General features: G+C 24.4%; 1 protein-coding gene across 1 annotated transcript; it reads right to left on the bottom strand.

Moving 5' to 3' along the window:
• Positions 1–12,194: 12,194 nt before the first annotated feature.
• LOC145835379 (organic cation transporter-like protein) lies at positions 12,195–23,830 on the bottom strand. Its single transcript, XM_082942942.1, has 12 exons — positions 23,685–23,830; positions 23,444–23,557; positions 17,664–17,793; positions 17,056–17,159; positions 15,776–15,930; positions 15,035–15,204; positions 14,467–14,598; positions 14,204–14,298; positions 13,648–13,782; positions 13,090–13,187; positions 12,918–13,026; positions 12,195–12,667 (listed from the first exon to the last, which is right to left on the bottom strand). Exons 1-12 carry the CDS (start codon positions 23,828–23,830, stop codon positions 12,364–12,366), a joined length of 1,692 nt encoding a protein of 563 aa, XP_082799068.1. The 3' UTR covers positions 12,195–12,363.
• Positions 23,831–25,783: the final 1,953 nt, after the last annotated feature.

The raw sequence follows: 25,783 nt of genomic DNA, 5'->3' as shown, positions 1-25,783 counted from the left end.
CCCTAATAGTCACAAAGCTCTGGCTAGTTTTCTTTTCTGCGTTGCGCTAACTTGTGCGTCTCTCACTCATCTTAATATAAAATCTTACTTAAGAGAATAACAAATATAAAAATGACAATATGAATATTAATATGAGGATGAAAATGAATATGAGGATGAGTATCAATGACAATAAATAATAAGTTATTTATAATAAATAAATACAAAAAACTTAAAACTTAACTATCACTAAAATACTAATAAAAATCACTAATAAATTATACACAACTATAAAATTACTAAATGGTCCAACTTAACTTCAATTCTAACTTAAATACTACTATTTCCTATATTAGGATGAATACCAATAACAATATAATTTAATCAAATGCTATACCAATTATTTTAAATAATACTTGATATTGTTAAATAAATACAGAAAACTTAAAAGTAAATACTAAATTACTAAAGTAATATTAAAATCACTAATAGATTATATACAACTATAATATTACTAAATTTATTATCAAACAAATTAACTACGAGGTTGCAAATAATAAAGTAATAAAATGTAAGGAAATAATAAATTAGACTCATAGTTGCTTTTTTAGTAACAGTACCTAAATTTAATCTGAAAACACAAATTCAGACCTCAAGCATATAAATAAGCGTACCTAGTTTTATGACTATTTTGTCCTTTTAAGAAAAATAGCCTAACGTTACACTATCTTTCCTAAGAAATCATTTTTATAATTTCTGCTTAGGTTTTCGGGTGGATTGAAAACTCGGTTTTTTTTGTGACCTTTTCAAACTAACTTTAAGTTTAAACTAACGGTTTTGAATTTAATATTCATTATAATATTAATACCAGGTCCAAACATCTACATAAATAGGGTGAACGAGAACGACTATTCTAATTCGGCCAATTCAAATTATTTTTTTTTAATTGCCACAACTAAAAATGTGATTAACTTTTTGATATCTATAAGCCATATTTTTTTGTAAAATTTTAAACATTTTTTAAGATAAAGTTAGATAAGTCATATTATATATTAAATTTCATAATTTTTTAATTTCTCAAAAAAAATTCAAAAAAAAAATCAAAAAAAAATTGCTTGTAAATAATAGTAAAACCTACACAACTATTTATTTTTTTAAATATGTTTATATTTTAAGATATGATCTCTTAAATACTATTTTACGAATTTGAACTATCATGTACGACATATATACTACAACAAATAAAGTTTAGTTAAACTTATTTATAACTAAAATTAACATAACAAATGTAATTCTTTTTCAATGTTTACACAATTACGGTGAATAAAATTAAATATTTCAATGCTACACTATACTAAAACTATAAAATAACAAAAATAATACTTTTTACATATTTTTTATTGTTTCTCTAGTTTTTTATTTTAACTTTTAAATTTTTTTCACGTTAAGTATAACAACAAATAAATATTTAATTAAATTAATTAATTAAATAAATACATGTTTATTGAACGATAAAAAAAGCGCTCAAAAAGTTTGGTCTAAGGACCTGGTGTACAAAGGAACCTTTCAGTTATCGAGACGTACACCACCACTTGGTATATATATTGTTCATCGTTTAATATTTAGTATATTGTTTAAAATATCGTAATTAAAAACTATATTCGTTTTAAAATAGTAAAATTTTAAGGAATTATTATTTAAAAATCAAATAACGAAAAGTAATTCTTCTTATAATTTTTTTCTCAATTCCTAAGTTATATTTTTAATTGATTTAAACATTTAAAAGACGATAATTATGATAAATTGGTTATAAAATAAAAATTGAACCAAATTTAACATTAACAAAAAATAAAATTTAATTAAAAATAAGTTTCTTAAGTAAAGTATTTTTTATATAGTTAAAAAGGATCTGTTTAAAAATTTCTACTCTTACTTGCAGTAGGTTTACAATAAGTATGTTTTTTGTAAATTTTAAAATTAAAACACAGTTAAGAACCTTTTTTTAACTACTGAATTTTAAAAACTTGAGTATAAAAAGTTTTTTGACCTTTTAAAGAGGTTTCAAAATTATATTTCAATTAACTATTACATATGAACGATAAAAAAACGACTAAAACTGTTAAAAAAACTTCTATGTAACTATTGACTATAAGGTGACCTTTTATTAAAAATTGAAACAAAAAAACTGTGAAAACATCGTATGTGGAGTTTGAGTATTGAAACCTTGTAAGTTATTAGTTTTCTTAATAACAGTCTTTTATTTGAAATAAACACTGGAAAACGTTTAAACGACCCTTTTGTAAGCCTTTATGAGAATAAAAGACAATATTTGGTAACAGCAGCAATTTAAAAACTTAAAAAACATCTTTAGCAGAACCATTTTAGTATTGTGATGACAAAAAATTGTAAAGTTAATAGTTTTAGTATTAAAAACAACTGACATTTTTTTTAGTTATAGCAAAGATAAAAACACCGTATAGCGACCTAATTACAACCCATTTTTCTATATGTGGCAAAAAAAGTTCAAATACGGAAATTGAGCAGATTTATTTTTTATAGTTGACTTTGCATAAATATAGTAAACATATAACTTTCAGGTTCTTAATTAAAATCAAACAAAGTCTTTTTTATTCAACACAAACATATTTTAACAAATTTTTGTCAGTGTGATAAAATTGTAATAAAATAAAGAAAATTCATTACTTATATAACTTTATAGCTAACTTTTCAACAAGTGCTTTCATTGAACATATTAACATTTTTTCCTATGTTAAACAAATAATTCTGTTAGTCACCTTCTTTAACAATTGTAGCATAAGTTGTCTTGGTTTTTTTGATACTTGAGTGATAACAAACAAACTTTAAATATCGAAACAAAAACAAAAAAGTGTTAGTTTGAAAAGATAAAAGCAGCTGAGGTCTGATTGGCTAAGAGAAATAAAAACGAGTTTTCAATCTACCCTAGGTTTTCTAAAACATTTAAGGATCAACTAGAAGTTCGAAATAAAAAACTTAAAAATATATGTTAACTTTGTATACTTTCCAAAACTAAAGAAAATTCTAAAGCAACATAAAATTTTGAACTCTCCATACAGCAAATATTTCAAACAAAAAAATTAAATAATAAAATGTAAGGAGCGAACAAATAAGAATCACAGTTGCTTTTTTAGTAACAGTTCTTTCTTGCAGGTAAACCTAAATTTAATCTGAAAACACAAACTCACAACTCAAACATATATATAAACGTTCCTAGTTTTATGTCCTTTTAGGAAAAATAGACTTTTCAATAAGAAAAATGGCTTTTAGATATTAATAAGACCTAGATACCTAATTTCTAATTTTTTCAAATATGTTTTACTTTTTAAGATAAGGTCTCTTAAATACATTTTTTAAGTATTTGAATTGTCGGAACTTGAGTTGTTCGAATTTTAATCATCATATAACCGAACTTTAGTAATGCTTTAGTTTAGAAACTATAGCTTATATGATAAACAATTAAACCAATGCTACATGATAAAAGCATTAAACAAATTAAAGATTTAAATCAGTTTTTATATTTATCCAAGTCTTACAAGTTAAAGTAAATTTAAAAACAAAGATTAGTACCGAGTTTCGTAAAAACCGGGTAAAAAACAACACAGAAAAATCCAATATCTCAAACAGTTTGTACTTTGTTAATTTATTGAAGCAAACGCTTAAAAAAACTTGAAAACAGACCGTCGAAAATAGTATAAACCAAGCTATAAATATTTAAAAGGTTTCAATTTATTACATAATTTTTAATGAAATGCGGCAATAAAAAGCATTAAAATACTGTTTTAAGATAAATATAAGTATAAAAATTAACTACAATTACATCATATTATATCATAGTCCTTTAAATAGATTTGGGTTTTAGGTATACTTTGTAAAGTTAAGATTTAAAACAATTTTATAAAATAAAAAGAAGAACTTAATAATAATAAAACAATAAAGTATCATATAACTAAAACGTACTTTAATTATTTTAAACTAATAGTTTAAATCTTATAGAATGTTTTCGTTAAGATTATATTTAAATTAAATTTATCAATCCAAAATTACTCTTTAAAGTCCAGACTTTTAAAATTTTACTGTTCTTTGAAATTTAATGTACATGCATCATCGATGTTTAAGTTCTTTAGACTATCACTGTGATCACTTTAGTAGTTTTTGTATAGAGCATGATCATCTAAAAATCTTTAATGTTTAATTTTGGTTTTATACTTTCTAATTAGTTCAACGGGCTAGCCACCTATTTTTGAAGCTGTTTTTAGTCTGTCTAACTGCTAGACCCTTAAATACCTACTGCCACGGATTGTTCACAAAGCTATACAAGTTTAAACTTTTTTACATTCTAGATTTGATCTTAGTTTGATTTTTCTGCTTTAACATGTAAAACTTCTATCTAACACCAAAATTTTATAGCGGATAAAATTTTATCATACCGCACAATTGTCGCACATTTTTAACAAAAAGTTTTTACTTGTTTACGTTTGGCAGTTTGTTTTTAAAAATTTGAAAAGTGTAATAATTTTGACATCTTTTTAATAAAAATTTAACCTAGTCGTAAATTTTAATGGTTTCCTGAATTATAAAGACCAATAGATATTATATTTTGTTCTTTACTAGTTTTATTCTCCATTTCCTGGTTCTTTTCAATTTTTATGCGTAATGTAGATGTTCAACTTGGATTGTTTTTCTTTAAAAAACTTTAAATGTATTTAATTATTCTAAAAACTACTGTCTCATTTTTGGTAGAAGATCATGTCACTCTTAAAATATCTTACCATAAATGTTTAAACAGCTATATTTCTCTGTCATAATACAATGTAACGAAATGCTGGTAATTAAGACAGAATTTTTGTCTCCTGTGATAATTCCTTGTTTCTGTTTGTAGTATTATGCTTTTAACGCTATAAAATATCTAATTAAAGATAATTTGATTACTTTGTTTACGTTGTAAATCAACTATATTCCTCAAAGTTTGAATAGTATTTAAAATTAAAAAAAAAAATTAGTCACTAGAAATATGGATAAAGACGGGTATAGGTTTATTATGTTTACAGTGTTTAGAATAAAGGTTTTATAAATAAAACAGCTTTTCCGAGCTCCTAAATCCTCCAGAATATTTAATTAACATTAAAAAACTAATTTTAAAAACAAATAACTTAAAACTAACTAAACTATTTTATAGTAAAACTAGCTTGCTTATTTTATAAGGTTTAAATAAAGACTTCATGATGTTACAATTTATATTAGTATACTTAGATAAAGTTTGTTCTAACTTTACTATGAGGTTTTAGATTAATTCGAAACTTAATTCAAAGCAAAGTTTTTCGTAATATTTAATGAATTTATTTTTTTAAAGTTAGACTCTAATCTAAAATAGATAAAAGCTAAGCTTAGATAGAAATATAAACTCCAATACATCTGTTGTTGTTTATTTTTAACTTGAAGTAAGAAAAAATATGTTGAATTAAAATAAAGTTTTCGTAAACTAAGTTGACGTAAATTTTAAGGTTATGATTTTAAAATATGTTTGGATTACATAAAACATTTAAAGTAAAATATTCAGCTAAATATGTAAGGTAGAAATGTAGCAATCTGATTACGTGCAGTAAAGCAGAAGAATAAACTGAAAATATATAAATTAAAACCAAATGATAAAAAACTTTTTAGTGATGAAATATATACAGACTCTTTATATTATAACTTTAAAAAATTTAAAAAACAAATAATTTTTTGAGAGTTAATAACAAAAAAGTTTATGATAAAGTATGTTTTGTTAAAAAAGTTCTAATTTAAAGATTTGACAAAAATATGTTAAAATATAAAATTAATACCATATTAAACATTTTACTTAACTGACTGTAATAAAATATATTTGTTTTAAAATTTAGATAAAATAGCTATGTTTTGAGTTCTGATAAAAAAACTGTTTTTATGTAAAGTAGATAAACTTCAAAAACGTTATTGCTTGTTAAAGTATTTATTAGAAACTTATTCTACCTTGAATTATTAAAAATACATTTTTTTTAACAGATAGAGTTTCAAAAACTTATTTTTGTAGATCCTGGAACTAAAACTTATTTTGAAAAGTTATAAAACTTTTAATTTGTTTAAAGTAAAAATCAAATTAAAAAATTATATTTTTATTAAACATTTATGTGATTATATTAAAAAATTGTTTAAAAACTAGTTGATTTTTTATTACTTTCATCTGGAACAAAAGAAAAATTATTGTACTGCTTTTTAATTCTTTCTTCATCAATGTTTTTTGGATACCCGTTTTTATTTTTTTCCGAATATAAGTCATCTATATTTTTAGGTTTAGATATCCTGAATAATTTATTATTATTAGAAAGTTATTAAGTTAGAAACAGAATTTAATTATTTTAAAATGTTAGTATACAGAAAATTAGAAACTCACAACAAACAAAACAAAAAAGTTGTTTAGATTAAATTTTAATTAGTCTAATTTCATTTTTTTTTCTCAATTTTGTTTAATTCTATACATTTTTAGTTAGAGATTAATGCTGCTTTTGATACTATTGCCCTGGACATAACACTAAACTGTATTCCTGGTGTATGATTCGATAACCAAAAGGTATTTCGTCTACTAGGTCCTTAGACCAAACTTTTTAAGCGTTTTTTTTTTGTTTAATAATTAGTTAGTATTATCACTAAATATTTTAGTTGAAAATAGTTGAAGAATTCTTGTTATACCTTATATAGACTAATGTTTAATGTAGGGGATAGCTAGAGGGCAAAATGTGAATCGCAAAGCAAAATTGCGCATAAAGCTAACTATATTTAACAAAATAACATTTATTGCAGAAGAATTAAGTTCAAACTTTATTATAATTGAAAACTTCAAATATGCTGCTTTCTTTTAGTAAGCAAACTGCTATTTGTTTTATTTCATTTTGCTTTTGTTCTCATATACTTTTTTTATTATTAAAAAGTAATATATTGCAAAAATAATGCGGCCTGCAAAGAAAATTTGAAAGTAAAATTGTCACTTTCCTATAAAGCTGCCGACCTAAATTAAGGAAAAGGTTTAAGTTTTTTTTTCTAAAAATATAAAGAAGTACTAAAAAATAAGGATTTACTAGCTTTCAAAAAATAACTAATTAATATATACATTAAGTCATTAAAAGCATAAAAACAACCAAAATCATATATACAATAGAACAGAAACAAATTTCTAAGAAAGTTTATGACTTTATCAATAAAAAACTGTAAATATAAAGTTTATTTCGATAAATGCGTGGTTTAACTTAATTGGACTTATTTAAATATCTTTCTTGTAAATCAATAATATTTTTTTAATGTAAGAGAAAGGTTTAACTGAGCTTATACATTTTTATCAAATAACTACTGATGTGCAAAAGTTTATTAATTAAACTTAAAAACTGTTTCAAAAAAGCTTAGAAAATAAAATCTAATAATGCAGATTACCAAAAAGTCAACAAAATTAAAACAAGACAACCCTTTTTATATGTAAAAATTAAAAATAGATAAGCTAATACCAGCCATAAAGTTAAAATAACTTCAAACCTGTCAAACTGAAAAACGTTACTATTATATTTAAATTTTTAAATCTTTGAGATTACTTTTTTAATAATTATCTCTAATCAGAAGCCAAGCTCAGTTTAAAAGGTTTCTTCTTATCATCTTATAAAACAGTAGTTGAAATTTGTATTCAATTTTTTGTCATAAATACTACTTACTTATTTCAAACTGAGTGAAGGTAACTGTTATTAGTAAAAAGCTTTAACTAACAGGTCGACGATCAATTATAGCATTATAAAAAATATAAAAACATTTTGTAGCATTTTATACGGTCTTTTACAGATAAAAAATTCTAAGAACTTATCAGTTTATAATTTTTAAAAGCAAAAAAGACAAAAAAAATTAGAAAACACTAACAACTATTTAAAGTTAATTCGAAATTTTCACAAAGTGACACTGTTATACCTACAAAATTTAATTGATAAAAATTTTTGTATTTATCTTTTGACCAATATCGTGTAAAATTAAATTGGTACTTTTTTCCAGCAAGGCTCAAAATTTTAATAAAAAATAACCATAGGTCTTGTGGACTTATTTAAATTTAGGTCAAAATCTCTCTACAAAAATTTTTTAAATTAATTTTTTTTAATAACCACGATAAAGTAGTTGAAGCTCAAAAATGTATTAAAAGTATCAGATAAATGAAAAGACCTATCGGTTATTGAACTACACAATACTTATTTTCTTTAATGTTTTATGAGTTCTGTAAATACTATTTTTTACATTAAAAACTTAATTTTTATATGATAAATTTGCAGTTTTTGTCTTAACTATAAAAGGTTTTAAAGTTATTTAAAAAAAAACTGTCGTACTGAAATGCAGATTAAAAGATATTTGTTATAGTTGTTAAGTAAAATTTTTAGGTAGTACAAACTTTCTCAAAAAGTTCACTAGCGTTATAATTTAAAAACAATTATTTCTACCAGCTCTTATGACAAAGTGTTTTTAAAGATTTGGTCAAAACTGTCTTATATATCGTTTTAAAAATCTTAAGTTTTTAATCTTAAGTATGAATTTAATACTTAAAGTTTGGAATTTTTTACAAACACTAAAGATGTTTAGACTGAAACAAATAAATTCAAAAATATAGAAAATTTAGCTTAACATTCAAAACATTTTTTAATGGTAATAGTTTTTTAAAACGATATAACTTATTACATGTTGAATCATTGTTTTTGAATAATTTCTAAAACCTTGTACTTAAAACTTGAAATTACAAAACAATTAAAGATTATTAAAATAACACATCAAGTAACTAGTTGATATATTATTTTAAACATACCTTACCAAAAAAATAATAAGTAATATTGAGTTAGTTATAGTTTATTATAAGTATTACTTAATTTATTAAAAGTTATATATACATAGTACATTATTTCATCAAATTACTACTTTATTGTATAATTACAGTAAATTTACTAAAAACTGCTAAAAATTTTTACTACACTACTTAAAAATTACTCTGATAAATAATTATAAGGATCTAACAGTATATACAAAATTTTAGGGACACATTTTATGCTACTGGTACAAAATCTGCGCAGTTAATAATAATAAATAAATAAAATGTATTTTTAAATTTTAAATCTAATTGTCAGCAGTATAGTTTTAGTTTTTGATTAAAACATATTTTTTTTATACTGCATTTAATTACTTTTTTAAGAAGGAGCAAAGTTATCAACAAAACATGCAAAAAAAAATTAAACCATAAAAACATAATTCAAACAAGTGCAAAATTTACAAAAAAATAATAAATAGTACAGAGTTGTATAAAAACTATGATTGTAATCTTATCTTTGTTAGACCAAACATAGAGATATTTAACATTACTAGCTTAAAACATCTTATGTTGTTATAATTACAAAAAAAAAGTTCATAGGCTAATTGTTGACACGAAATAATTAATAACCCTCAAGATACATGCTAATCAATTTTAATTAAAAAAAGTTCAAATAGTTTATAATAAATGTATAAATAGTTTTTTTTTATATAGAAAAAGTAGAGCAAAAATGAATTGTAAACAAAAATATTTTTTAATTACTGAAAGGTATCTTAAAACCTCTCTGAAAGTAATTAAGTATTTTAGCATTAGAATATAACTTTTTAGTACTACATATGCTGTACAGAAATCTAAGACAAAATTCATTCAAAAACATCTTTATTAAAGCAAAAAACAAGTAAAATCGATTTCGGCTAACGCTTTTCAACTACTTTTGTTAGCAACTAATTTTAAGATTAATTTTTGAGTAAATAAATAGTTAGAGGTTACATCAGAAAAAATCAGAAAAATCAATTAATACTAATTAGCATAATTGAGCAAAAAATAATTAATTAGACATTCACAATTCATAAATGCATATATAAAACAGTTGATCAGTAATTTAACTAAGATAAGCAACAATGAAAATAAAAATAAGCGACAAAATTCAAATAAAATCTATAACAACTTATAAAGATTAGATTTATAAACGTATTGTTGCTTACACAAATTAGGTTTGCATGTTTTTATAAATAAAGATTCTAAAACACCTAGGTGATAATCGTTACGAGCTTTACTTAAAATTGAAAAGTTACTATCACTATAGTTCTTTGCACAATCTGAATTGTTTAATAAGTGTTCAGCAATCGCTGATGATCTAAAAGATGGTTTTTTTAAACCAGTGTCCATCCATCTTCTGAGGGAATTAAAAACGTGTTGGTCCCTTCTTATATGGAATCTCTGGGACGTTCTGCCAATGTACTCACTGTCACAGTGGCATTTGTACATATAAATTATTTTGCTTTTTTCATGATCGGCAGTAGGTTCTTTATAAATTCCATTTAAGGGCTTTCTTGTAGCATGACTGATTCTTAGTTGTACAGAGTTAAAAGTAAAGTTTACAGTGTATTTTACAGTCTTTTCGAGATCAGTTGCTACTTTACCGAGATATGGCAATCTCAAATTTACAGGACATTTACTAGGACCAAATTTAACAGGTTTTTCAAATTTTGAGATTGTATTGTTAATTGTCTTTCTGATTATATGCGATGGATAACCAAGAGCTTCAAAAATATTTTTTATTTTATCTAATTCTTCTTTAAACATCTTTTTCGAACAAATCTTGTGTGCTCTGAATACTAAACAGGAAATTAAACCGAGTTTTTGAGATAAAGGGCAAAATGACTGAAATGGAATATATTGGCCAGCAAATGTTGGTTTTCTATAAACATTTTGTTGAATTCAGATTTAATTCTTATATTTATAAACAGATAGATGGAGTGGCGATGGGTAGTCCACTTAGCCCTATTTTAGCCAACATTTTTGTGGGATATTTTGAAACAATGCTCTTTTCCAAGTATCAAAAACCAATAAACTATATTAGATATGTTGATGACATTTTTGTGTCTTACAATGATGAATATAACATTGAGGAATTATTTAGCAAAATTTCGAATTTACACCCAAATTTAAAATTTACTATTGAAAAAGAAAAAGACAATTGCTTACCTTTCTTGGATGTACATCTGTTGCGTACATCTTCTGAGTTGCTTACTACTGTTTATAGAAAACCAACATTTGCTGGCCAATATATTCCATTTCAGTCATTTTGCCCTTTATCTCAAAAACTAGGTTTAATTTCCTGTTTAGTATTCAGAGCACACAAGATTTGTTCGAAAAAGTTGTTTAAAGAAGAATTAGATAAAATAAAAAATATTTTTGAAGCTCTTGGTTATCCATCGCATATAATCAGAAAGACAATTAACAATACAATCTCAAAATTTGAAAAACCTGTTAAATTTGGTCCTAGTAAATGTCCTGTATATTTGAGATTGCCATATCTCGGTAAAGTAGCAACTGCTCTCGAAAAGACTGTCAAATACACTGTAAACTTTACTTTTAACTCTGTACAACTAAGAATCAGTCATGCTACAAGAAAGCCCTTAAATGGAATTTATAAAGAACCTACTGCCGATCATGAAAAAAGCAAAATAATTTATATGTACAAATGCCACTGTGACAGTGAGTACATTGGCAGAACGTCCCAGAGATTCCATATAAGAAGGGACCAACACGTTTTTAATTCCCTCAGAAGATGGATGGACACTGGTTTAAAAAAACCATCTTTTAGATCATCAGCGATTGCTGAACACTTATTAAACAATTCAGATTGTGCAAAGAACTATAGTGATAGTAACTTTTCAATTTTAAATAAAGCTCGTAACGATTATCACCTAAGTGTTTTAGAATCTTTATTTATAAAAACATGCAAACCTAATTTGTGTAAGCAACAATACGTTTATAAATCTAATCTTTATAAGTGGTTATAGATTTTATTTGAATTTTGTCGCTTATTTCTATTTTCATTGTTGCTTATCTTAGTTAAATTACTGATCAACTGTTTTATATATGCATTTATAAATTGTGAATGTCTAATTAATTATTTTTTGCTCAATTATGCTAATTAGTGTTAATTGATTTTTCTGATTTTTTCTGATGTAACCTCTAACTATTTATTTACTCAAAAATTAATCTTAAAATTAGTTGCTAATAAAAGTAGTTGAAAAGCGTTAGCCGAAATCGATTTTACTTGTTTTTTGCTTTAATAAAGATGTTTTTGAATGAATTTTGTCTTAGATTTCTGTACAGCATTAGAAGTACTATAGTTTTAACATAAGTTTTAAAGCAATACTAAAAGTTTTTTTTTTTTAATTTGTTGTTTCAGATAAAAATATAAAATAACTTTTTTTTGGCACTAATTAAAACACAACGCTCACACTTGCTTTCAAAAAAAAATTCTAAACGAAATCTCATGTCAAATTATCGCAATCACTAATTTCTTCCGAACGCAGCCGCTGATAGCCACTTCTACTCGGCAAATTTATTTCAAACTTGTTGCTGCGCGTGTAAAATTCCTCCGCCTCCTCCATAGTCTGCATCATCTCCACTCCCTTCGTTTCCGGCAGGAACAGCGTCAGGAAAGCCGCCAGGAGCGCCACCGCGCCGAATATGGTGAAGGGAAGCCAGGAGACGTAGTCCTGGAGGAAGATGAGGTATGGAGAGCTGATGGATCCCCACCTGGAAGCCATCGAGGACACTCCGAGAGCGTTGGCTCTGAAAAGCAGTTTTGGAAACTAAGATTAATTATTTTACTTTTACAATAACAATTAGAAATAAGAATATTTTGAACTTGGTTTTCCAGCAATAAGCTATTTGGTACAAATTATATTTCAAAACACATTACCTCTAAAAATGAAAGGTTAATATGAAAAACAAAAGTTTTTTTTTATCATAATTGAAGTTAGATTTATAAGTCAAGACCGAATAAGACCAGATGAGTTAGACACATTTTTATAATGATTACCTAACAACTGTAGGAAATAGTTCAGCGCAGTAATTGTACACAATGGCGAAACAAGCGGAGACTCCGCATTTACCAACAAACGCCAGCACCGTCGCCGCAGTGTCCATTGCTAAATATTATTATTTTTAACCTTAGTTCTGTTTTTACAAGTAATCTTTTAAAAACTTAATACCTTCATTTCCATCGGCAAGCTCTGTCAACACCGTACTTAATATACAGGAAACACCTTGAAGTGTGAACATTGAACACAACAGGACACGTCGACCAAGTCTGAATAACACATTATATATAAGTTAACTTATAAAAGCATATAGTTTTTAAGAATAACTAAACATAGTTTATATATTGCAATAAAAAAAAGTTTTATTCCACTAAGTTGTAACAAAAACAGATAGTTCTCCTTCATTATATTTAGATTTAAATGCATATAAAATATAATAAAGGATTATAAAAATAACAAAACTTTGGTAATAAAAACATGGAAAAAGTCATCTGAGGAACGCACTAATACTTTTGATTACGAAACTTAGTTAAATAAACTTCTTACTTTTATGAAATAAAAGTTACGAGAATTTCATTTAACCAGTTTTTGATTAGAAAAATTATACAAAACCCAAAATTTATTTTTCCCTCAAAAATAATCTTATAGTAAAGATTAAAAAAAACCATCATTTTTTTTCTAAATTTTACTGTTTACAAAGTTACAGTTACCAATATAACGTATTCTTACATGTCAATCGTAAATTGTACAAAGAAATAGGCAATAAGTTCTATGCATCCATTTAAAGCATTATTGACAAAGATGTTTCCTGAAAGACTTCCCGCATTTAATGAAAGTCCATAGTACACTAAAGCTGTTGCAAACCTAAAATTTATGTAGCTTTTTGCGAATGAATATTTGTAAAAATTTAAATAATAATAAAAAAGACAAAGTAACTCAAAAAACTTGAACTAAATTTAGTATAAAAATAGTTAACCTGCACCGGACTACTTTTATTTTGTATAAAAAATCAATAACACTTTGATTAAAAGTTTAGTAATGTTTTAATTTTTTAATAGTGTTTTTTTATTTAAACTTATTTTATTTCACTAAAAAAAAACATATATAAGTGTTAACATAATTTTTTGCATTTGTATTTCTTAAAAATAAAACCATTAATTAGTTTTTAATCCTGCATCTTAATTACAGCAAAATTATTTAAATATTTGTTTGTTTAAATAAACCAAAAACCTCATCTAATTACATTAAGTGTGTATTTAAACTTATAAACAGTTAAAACTCTTACCAACAAAACATCATTTTCAAGATTACTGGTCTCATTAGTTTATTGTTAAACAAGTCTACGAAACTGTACTTCTGATTGAGTCCTGCTGCAGTTTTCTAGAAAAATAGTACTTGATTGAAAAAAGTTTATTAAAAACCAGACCTTAGCTTTAAAAACTATTGTTTCCATATTTTTTAGTATATTTTAGTAGTATATAAAAAAGCTTAGTAAAGTTTTCCTTTTTTTATTTACGCAGTAATGTAAAAACCATTGAAAATAGCAACCTCATCAACTGTAGCATCTAGCCAGTCTTGCTCTGTTAGAACTTTACCATTTTTTTTAGCAAAATTCTGCGATAACTTTTTACCTTCCTCGTCTCTTCCCTTAGAAAAATACCACCTTGGAGATTCTGGTACCTACAATTATTTTAAAAGTAGTTACTTAGTGCTCAGTTTGTATATTTTCATAAAAAATAAATAAACATGTTTTAGTTAAGCACTTACAATAGGAATTTGTAGTTTAAATAAAATAATAACAAATTAAACACAGTTCTTTTTTATTACACTAACACATGCTTCTGTGTGTTAACGGGTTGACACTTTTCAACGGAGCTATGAAAATCAAAGAAAGTACTTTTGTTTTTAATACGTTTGTTATCTTTTTTAACAAACGCCTAAATTTATATTTTTAAATATTTATTTTAAATGTACCTATTTATACGAAGAAACAAATAAAGCAAGTATTTTTTTCACTAACTACATGTAATATTACTGTTTTATACTTTTTCTATAACTAACAGCTGTAAACGTTTTTTTTTAATAAAATATATTTTTAATAAGTAAAACATCTTACAAAAGGATGCATGAGGAAATATGGAATAGGTGTGAGTGATATAGCGATATAGAAAGCTCTCCAGTCGCGTAAAAAATAAGCAAAAAGTGAATTGAGTGAGTATCCCATAGCAAAAGCTGAGTGGGAATGAATACCCGTCACATTTCTTTTTGGACCAGTTATCTCAACAACTAAAAATATAACAACAGCTCTAAGATCATTTGAAGTACATATAAAAGTACAAGTCTTTTTTATAAAGTGTTAAAGTTTAAATTTAATTGTAACAATATCACAAAAAAAAATTTCCTTTTTAAGCTCTTCTGTTTTTTAAACTACTTAAAAATTGTAATTTTTTTTGAAGTAGTTAAGGGTTATTATGAGTTAGTAAAGTTGCACAACAGAATGAAAAATGCGTATTTTGAAAACATTTAAAATGATTTTTTTTTAAATTAAAATTTCTGAAACATTTTAAATAAATCCAACTAAAAAACAAGCTAGTGCTTATACACTGTAATAATTCAGTAAATATATTTTTTTAGTATATGTTCATAAAAAAAATCTTTAAATTTTTCTAGCTTTTAAAGTATGTATGTAACTATTATTTTAAAATAATAATATTTAAGCAGCACGAATAAAACTATTTCTTAATTTAGTTAAATAGGTACTTTTAAATAAGGTTTACTTATGTAAAACAAATACTGTTTTTTTTTAAATTCTAAGTGTTTAAAAATATCTACGATGCAAGAAGTACAAGCTATTAACCATAAACAAACATAATCAGATATCCTCCGTGAGTAAAAGCTGCACTTAAAAATCGCAGCACAACAAACAACTCGAACCATGGAGTAAGACCGACTCCAACGCCACATATAATTGATCCAATTGTTGTAACCAATAGTATTGGTTTTCTTCCGTATCTAAATTAAAATTTTAATATAATTTCATATTAAAAGTATAGAGTTTTCAAAAATAAAAGCTGTAAAAGAACATAAAAAGTTGTGGTAAACTAGCAAAAAATATTACGAATTATTTAAAATTTATCTTCATTCTGAAAAACACAAAATATATTAAACTCTAAGTTTAAGTGAAAGGGATAGAAGATTTATTTAATTAATTTTTCTGACCTAAAACCGGTTAAATATAGTTTTCGGGTCGGTCAAAATCCTTGGTCGGACCCACGGGCCGTATGGTGTACATACATTCCTAATTTAAACTAGTACAATTCAAAAGCAAAAAATAAATAAATATCCAAAATCATAGAAAACTTTACAGATGCTTAATAGAGTTTGCTAGTGTTTAATTTTTTTATAAAATAAGTCTATACAAAATTACTAAAATGTAAAACTGTACTTAGATAATAAAGAGTTCTAGATTTGCACATATTTATTGGGTAGCTGTCTAAATTGCACGAGCGTACAAAATTGCATGAGGGGATAAAATTGCACGAAGATAATTTTGCACGAGGGGATAAAATTTCACGAAGATAAAATTGCACGACGGGTCACTTTTGCACGAGCAGACAATTTTGCACGGAAACAATTTTTCACAGGTTAACTTTTTTTTTTTTTTTTTTTTTATCTTTTTTTTTTTACTATCACTGTTACCCCTAACCCTTACCTCGGTCAGTAACTTTTTTTTATCTTATTAATATTATTTATTTATTTATTTTTTTACTTGTTTTTTTATTCCCGTGCGAAAATGTAAATTGTTCAAAATTGTAACTCGTGCAAAATTGTTTCGTGCAATTTTGTGCCATCGTGCAATTTTGGCTTCGTGCAAATTTGGTTTCGTGCAATTTTGTCCCCTCGTGCAATTTAGTAACCTCGTGCAGTTTTGTCTTCGTGCAATTTAGACCCGTTCCCATTTAATTTATTACCTAAAATCATTTATATAAAATCCACACAAACAGTTTTAACAAAAATAATTGGCAGTTTGTTTGTTTTTAGTTCATAAATACTTTTTTTAATTAACAATATTAAAAAATCTTAAATTATAATTAAAGGTAAATTATCATAAATTTTTAATATAGTCTAAAATCTAACCTGTCACTTAAATATCCGAACAGTATAGCACCAAACCACATTCCAGCGAAAAAGAATGAAGTAGCCATGGTGCTCAGTATACTTTTGCCACACACAAGATCCCACTAAAAATATTAATCACAATAAAACAATTTTCAAAGTTTCTAATATTTGAAAATCAATTCTATGGAAAAGTAATTATATTACATAGTTTTTTAAACTCCCAGACTTATATTAGTAAAAAATATTTAAGTTTTAACTTTTTTGTTTCTACTACTTAGTGCATTTAGATGCGTGTTCAAAAAGAAGAAACGTTAACTGTTCAGTTTAGTTTATAAAATTAATGAAATACATGTTTAGATTTTAAACATTTAATAATGTTTAAACAAAACGAGGTCAAACAAAATCGTATACTAGTTAAGTTTTTAGCTAATCTTCAAAATTTTGTTTTTATTTTTGAATAAATTTTATCTAAAAAAATTTAATTTGTAAAACATTGTAATATCAATTTTTTGTGACAGATATTAATTTAAGTAGAGTAATATTTTAAAACTATTAGTTAACCAGTTTCATTAACAACTTATTTAGTTCATTTGTTGTATCTATAAAAATAGTATACAAAAACAAACTTCAGTCAGTGTTGTAGAATCAAACTCATCATAATAAAAATGGTATCCTTTATCACAATTAATGGTTGGGGCAGTTTTGTCTACACATGTTAGCTCCGGTGGAACACAAGTATTCAAATCATACCCGTATCTAAAAGTTAAACTTATATTAAGGTTTTAGGACTTCTATATTTTGTTGATATATATCAAGTCAAATAGGGTTTTATATAATTATGTTATGTATCTTAAACAATATTTAGGTTTTCAGGCATTAAAATGTGTTTAACTTTATTCAAATAGTTTGGTAATAAAAAAATACAAACGCTTCTTTTAACTGCATTAAACATTTCATATTGTTAATCATTTTTTTCTTTATATCAACAATATTCTCTATTCAAAACGATTTACAGACAAAATATTATAAATAATTTAGTAGATGAACTTTGTCTAGCGGCATCAATTTAAATAATAATTTAGGAAAGAAAAAAGCTGCTAATTATTTTGTAACATCGTAACAAAAGTAGAGTTTTATTTTAGGTCTTTATCTAATTTGGAAAATCAATCAAATACAGCCTTTTAAATTTATACCACTAGTTAAGATTGAATTTTTTTTCATAAAGTCACCTACTGTTTCTGTCTACATTTTTTATAAAAATATATCGATATACAAACATTATTTAAACAAGAATATATTAATATCAAACGGTGTTTAAGATGTGTAATCTGATAAAAAACTAAGAGAACTTAGCAACACTTTTAATAATATTAGTAGGTGCACAGTAATTTCAATATACTGTACCAGGCACGTAGCTTGGTACGTTTCTGCAAATCTACAGAAACGTAAACATTTGTTCAAAAAAAAAAAAACTCGCTTTTGTTTCGATTATTTAGCTTTTAAGACCTTGTTTCTTTAGCTTTCAGTATTCGTTTATACTTAGTTTTGCACTCCTGAGAGATAATTTTTACATTTACGGTACTCTTTAGCACTTTTAGTGTCGTAAATATTGAACAAATTGAATACATTTAAATTGTATACAAATTGCTAGAAGTAGATTTCTGTTATCAAATAGCAAATTATTGTAAAAAAATCCATTTAGAAGCTGTAGATTTGGTTTAAATGATGTAAGAGATTAAAAAAAGTAAGTGTGAGAGAGGATCTTGTACTATTAAAATGTTTGTGGTGAGTCAAAAAGAACTTCACATTTTTTTGAAATTTACACTTTTTTGTGTTAAAAGAGCAAATACAGATAGAAAATATATAACAAGATGAATTTTAAAGTAGATGAACCTCAAAGTAAACTAACATGAAGAATTAACTTTTGTTTTAAACCAAATTGACTTTCTGAGTTGAATGTTTTAAGATTAAATCCCTGTGGTTGACAAATATACAAAAATGAAAAACTTTTGAAACAGTGATGATAATATCATTTCCAGAAGTTTTACCAAGAAGATTAGAATCTATTAAATCAGAAAAAATAACACAATAAGACAAATAGCTTGCAACAAGAAGACAAACTGAAAAACTCAATAATATAACCATTTTTTCAAGAATAATATAAACAAATTATAGTTTTTTTTTTATATTTTAGAACTTTATTTTTTAATAAAACTTGTTTTAAAGATTTTATAAATGCTTACCTTAGTTAAAGTTTTTATTGCATTTTTTAGCAAAGTTTAAAGATTTAAATTGTACATTATTGCCACGCACTCAAAGTATCTTGGATAACTCTAGGATATTTAGAGTTTTATTTTTGAACTCAGGCTGACTCAGTATAGTTTTGTTTTATCTATGAAAAACTAAGGACATTTTTAGGTTTGTTAATAATGTCAGAACAGATGTTTTTCTAGATTTAAATGAGATTATGCTGGCTAGTTTTGATAAATTTTCATTTTATAACAAATTTTGTAAAAAACATTGATAAATTTGAAAAGTTAGTCTTATTTCAATGAGTAATATGCTAGGCAGATTTTCATGCCATTTTTTGTCGTTACTTCAGTTTGTTACAAAGAGTTCCAGATGATTACTTCAAGAAAAAGTTCTTTGAATGATGTTTTCATACAACTATGTAAAATACAAAGTTTGTTTCAACTTGTTTTTAAATATTACTGTAAATTTTATTTTTCTACAAGCATTGTTGTTTACAATATGAAGAGTTTTGTATTTTATTTTTTCTTTGAACGTATCAAGAATATGTATTGTATCTATTGTTTCAAAATAAGTTTATAAATTTTAGAGTGGTTTACAAATTTTATACAATATATAAGTTTAATTCTGTAATAAATGTTTGATAAATGATAAAAGGTTTTAAAATAAGTTTTATATAACTTTTTCAATCTAAGATTAGAAAGAATAAGTTAATACTATTTATTTTAACAAGTGTATAGTTGTATTATTAATTCATAACAAGTTTTGAAAAAAATTAATATATTTTATGTTTTGAAATCTTTATGTTCGAAATTATTTATATGTTTTACATTGTATCTGAAAAATATTGATGTTTAATATTCAAAGTTTGTGGTTATTTAACTAAGTTGTTTTATTTAACAAAGTTGATTTGTAAAAAAAAATGTTGTTACTTTTTTACAGCTTTTATTTAACAAATTGTTTTTAGTAAGAAAATGTTTCATTCTTTTTTACAGCTTAAATCTTTATGCTACCAAAGCTAGAAATAACATTTACTAAGACGTGTACTCTTCATTTCTTTATGAATTATTGATGACAATAATAAAGTAATTGTACATCTGAATTTTATCTAATGTTGTGAACTTTTTTATTATATATCTCTTTTGTTTTTTATTCAACTCCTAAAGTTAATAATTTTTATCTAATAAAAGCAACAATTTTTGCAAATGTTTTCAGAATTGGGGAAACTGTTTTCAAAGTTATATATTTTAGGCCTATCAGTAATACTATTAAAATTAAATTCTTAATTAATTTTTTTATTTTAAATGAAAGGTTTTATAGGTTCATAAAAGTTGCAACATATAAAGAATTGTAAGGGGTCAAGAGCAGTACAAATTGCCTTGTATTCAGTTATTCATCATACTTCAACATTCAATTTATTTTTAAATTATTAACAAAACTGCACACTTTCACATAAAAATAAGGGTAGTTAAAACTATTCTATTCCCGCTATGACGTTATCACACATTATTCTTGATTGTTTTTTTGCAGAACCGTAACTTTTTTGAGCTAGCTACGTCCCTGGACTGTACATAACATTTTTGGTCGTGTTTCTAAAATTGTTTTTAAGCATCACATTATTGTAATTCTTACTTTAACGACCGTTTTTTTACTAATTGAAAAAGTAATTTATAAACTCTTAACACCTGTTTAGTTTTTTTGTACCGTAAATCCTTTTTTTCTAAATACACTGAAAAGCTATTAAAATTCAAAAGTATATTGAAACATTGATAGTCTTATAACAGTATTTACTTCTTGAATAAACAAGTATGCTTAAAAAGCTTTAAAACTTTAGAAATTAATTTGATAACACTTAAAAGCTTAACAACTTGAAAGAAACCAAGGCCAAACATGACGAGACAGTTTTATTCTGTCAACAAATTATAGTTCATTTAAAAATTCAATAAGGTTAGTAATTCTGTAGAAGTTGCTTTAGCAATAAGTATTTGCAGCAAGCTATAATGCTTTTACCTTATTTAAGTATTGTGTTTTAAACACAATTTTTTTTAAGAACATTATTGATTTTTAGGTTAAAGGTAATTAAAAATTTCCAAGCAGCTTTTAAAAGAAAAAGATCTTGGAATAAATATAAAAGTTGGTTATCACACAATATTAATTGTCTATAAATTTTTGATGACAATAGTAAAAATAGTTATACATAGAGGAACAGTTCCATAACTATTTATCTAGCTACTAAATACTCAGTTTAAATATTCAACAGTTTTTTGAAGATTAGTAGCTAAATATGAAGCGTTACTAAAGACAACCCTAACGCGAACTAGTTACAAAACTTAGTCTTTACATTACAAACTCTTAAATTCGACATAAAAATATTTTTTATACTAAAAAAGCATTTATATGTGTTATTTTAATAAAAAGTAATCTAAAAACTATTAAGTAAAAGTCGCTTAATTAACGAATAATTACATTGAATAATTTTGGTCATGTTATAATCAAAAATTATACTTATTTTGAAAAGTTATAATAACTGTATAATCTATAAGTACTATTTTTTTAATACAACATGAATATATTATCATCTTCTACGTTTTGAATTTAAAAAGTTCAAAGAACTAAAAATATTTATTGTTTACTTATCAAATTTTAGAAGTTGTACTACGTTTTTCAACTTCATTCTTCTTTTTGGTTTAGCTTTTGTGTTTTTAAATGAAAAACCCAATATTTAAGTAGACTGGAAATAGATGAAATGTTTCTCCGTCAGAGACAGTAAATTCCTATTGATTATTAAAGTAGCCTAATTTTATATAGGTTTTATTATACCAGGAATAATTTTTAGATAAGTAAGCCTATAAAATATTTTCTAAATAAAGTATCCTATTTTTTAAATGATTGAGTTATAATATGTCCAAATTTTTATCTATATTTTACTAATCAATAAACATCAGCGGTCGTCTAAACTGCAAACTTTTTAAAATGTCTACTACTAGTATATATAATTCTAGACTCTAAGTAGAGAATTTTGCTTTAAAATTGCAAAATTAGTATTAATTTTCATGACTAAAGTAAACTATAACTTGTTTTGTTTTAATGTTGTTATAAACTCAAAGTTACTTTATTTGCTTATTATTTTATGTGACATAGATTAATATTAACAAAGAGTTTTTTTGTTGTCATAAAGTGTTTGAAAAGCTAACGTTTTTATTGTGTCTAAAATATTTGTATATTAAATAGTAACACTTCAAAAGACAAAAATTTCAAAAAGTTTTGCTGTGTAAACAAGATATATTTTTATCTCTGTTGTTTGTCAAATTTCAACAAAAACAAAACATAAATTGCATTGCACACATAACAAAGATTAAAGTAAATATTTATTTAGTAAAAGGTTTAATTATAATAAGATATTTTGTTAACTCAATGTGTAACATTGATTATCCTTTGATGTGTTTTTAATAAGGTTTTTTTTATTTTTGCAATGTATGCAAGTATATATTCAGGTTGTTATAGTCTGTTAAGAAGTTCAAAATATATAAAAACTTTTACAGTGTTTTTAAAAGTTTGAAACGTACATACGGTTATCTTATATAGTTATGCAATACTATTCTGTGCGCGGCACATTATTGTAATTAAGTGCACCCAATGTCTTTAAATATGTATCAATTTAACAGAAAAAATAATTTTATTATGTATAAAATATCTGTTTGCTTAAAAATTCTTTAAATATCGAAAAAATTAATTAAGTAAACGTGTTGTAGTATACAATCAAAAATAAAACTAATATTCAGCTTATTCAAATTACTATTCTGCAATGCACACTACTACTCACAGGTACGATCTGTTGGAAAATCTAAATACTATCATAATCACTAATATGTAATCGTAACAGTTATCCAACTTTTAAATCTCATTAATTAGAATAAAAATAAATTAAATTTAGCTTAGTTTTTTTTGTTATAAATTAAAAAAAAATTATAATAAAATTTTATAACTTTTATTTTCATATTTTTTTATACTAGGAGGGTTTTACTTATTTAATAATAAAAGCGATTACTATTTGAAACTTATATATACTGTATATATGCTATTTTTTAAGAATCTATAGCTTTTTCGAACAAAGCTTTACTGTAATATCAAAAAAATTGTTATATTTTATACAAACCTTTTGCAACCATCATATTTGTCATCATTATTTTTTGGAGTAGTATAGTTTAGCACGTCTTGATCTGTTAAACTTGGATACAATGTTTTGTTGTCCAATGGAGGTACATTACAGCTGAAAATAAATATATAATACTTTAAAAACGTTATACAAGTTTACATTAAAGTGATATTTTGTGGGTAATAAGCAATATATTAATTCTTTTCGAATAATGAAAGCAGGTTCTATTTACTTTAATTACCTATAATCAATGTTAGCAGCATAAAATACAGACGCGACGTTGTGTAGACCTGAAGGTATTGCAAGATAAAACACTAAAGTAACCAATAAAATTTGATATCTTCCTAGTGGGTTTATTTTTGTTAATATCACATCGAAGTCTATCATAGTATAAAAAATATTGTTCAGATAGAGGAGTTCGTAAACAATCTGTAAGAACGATAATTACAAGTTCGAATTTAAGATACTTATATTATTTATGAACAAAAAGATGCAAATATATGATCAAAATACCTTAATTATGGTTACAACTTAACAATTAACTTTTTTATTCAAGTTGTATGTTTATAACTTTAGTTCAAAAAGTAAGTAACATGGCATATTTTCTAAAGGTGGTTAAACTTGTAAAAAAATGTTTAAGTAAATTGTAAATTTTACTTAGTGTTTACCATTCATTTGAATAGATTAAACAAGCACGTTTATAACTCAGTATGAAAGTCATGATTTTAGTTTTTATAACAATTTTAAGTTTAAATCTAAAACTATAATAACTTTTGAACTTAAAAAACTTTAAAAACCAAACTATTCTTAAACATAACGTTTTAATTTTAATATTGCTTATTTTTATTTGATTCAAAAAATAAGTTGAAAACTAACATTTATTAATAATTTATAATTTTTTTAACTTGATAAAAAGTAGTTAAATTAGTTTTTCAAAACGTTAATATTTTTGAAAGTTTATTTGTTACGAAAATTTTGTACACTAAATTTGTACTAAAAGGTAAAACTATGAATGTTTTTAAATAATGGCCATAGTACAAGTAGAAATTAAAAAGCTACAAAGCTACTATATAAACAGTAATAACTATTTTAATAATTTTAAAACAAAAAGTCACTTTGTCTTTAATGTACATGTTATAATAAAAGTTTTGATATTTTATTTTTTTTATATTATTTATTTAGCTCTGGTTTTGAAAATTAACATTTTGTACATATTTTAAAATACCACAACTACCATCTTATACTTATTAAACTTTTATTCTAGATAACATAAACTTTTTTGTTTTTCTTGTATTAAAATAACTCAAATGTACACTAACTATTGAGATTTTTTCACTACTACTTTAAGAAAATAAATTCCAGAACTTTTTTAAACCAGAATATAAAATAAAACTAATTAACTCAACAGCCTATATTCTTGTTTTACTTATTTTAGTACTTCAAGGTATTAATCTATACTTTTATTTTAAAATCAATGATTTTATAAAAACAAAAATTATTGTAAAAACGTATAGATTAAGTTAACCTTTGTCTAAAATTTAACCAACGCTTAGATATAAAAATAAAAGTAAATAACTATAAACAAAAGCTTAAGAAAAGTTATTCTTAAACTAGAACAAAAGAGTATAACAAGGGTTCTACTAGGAGCATCTACTTATTAATTTCAAGCACTTTTTTTCTTTTTACAAGTTAGTAGCTCCAGTAGGCTTCTCTCAAATTATCAAAGTTTTTTTTGTTTTTAAGTTTTTAAACTCTCAGTTGTTTTCCAAAAGCTTTGTATTTGAAAGTACAAAAAAAGTATTGAATAGATTTATTTAACGTGAAATACTAAAACTTTTGTTTTATAGTTTATGCTGCTATCTAATACAATACATAATGGTTTTATTTTTACTAATACAATAAAAATAGTAAACAAGTGTTAAGAACTTTAATCAAAAGTAGCTTGTTAAAGATTTATAAAATTTAAAGCATCTAATAGCAATTTGATTAATATTCTATTAAAATCATAGTAGTTGAAAATAAAGACAAATAAAACTTACTTATTAGTTGTGTGTAGCTTGATGATCGAAAGGTATTTTTACACATCAAGTCCAATGACCATAATACTGAGCATCGATTTTTCTATCATGTTCAAAAAAATGTTAACTATTCAATAAGCAGTATTAACATTCAAATCTGATTTTTTTTTGTTTTTTTTTGTTGTGTTATATAATGGTTGTACAACAATTGATATTAAACTACTAAGTTACTATTTATTTTGTATGTAACCTCTTGCGAATCTACGCGCTCTTGTTTACTTATTTTAGAATTCTCAAAAGGAAAAGAAACTGTTTTGAAATT

Source organism: Thalia democratica, chromosome 5 (genome assembly GCF_965202585.1).
Source record: "Thalia democratica chromosome 5, ktThaDemo2.hap1.1, whole genome shotgun sequence".
Classification (NCBI taxonomy): Eukaryota; Metazoa; Chordata; class Thaliacea; order Salpida; family Salpidae; genus Thalia; species Thalia democratica.
Note: the sequence above shows the minus strand (reverse complement) of the source record. Positions and strands in the feature narration are given on the sequence as shown.

Bases quoted from the DNA above. Each gene is read 5' to 3' on its own strand.
- LOC145835379 (XM_082942942.1), bottom strand. From the start codon at position 23,830: ATGATAGACTTCGATGTGATATTAACAAAAATAAACCCACTAGGAAGA. The intron at 23,558-23,684 runs GTAATTAAAGTA...ATTTATTTTCAG, and splicing joins GCTGCTAACATTGATTATAG to CTGTAATGTACCTCCATTGG. The intron at 14,599-15,034 runs GTAAGATGTTTT...AAATAATTGTAG, and splicing joins ATTTCCTCATGCATCCTTTT to GTACCAGAATCTCCAAGGTG.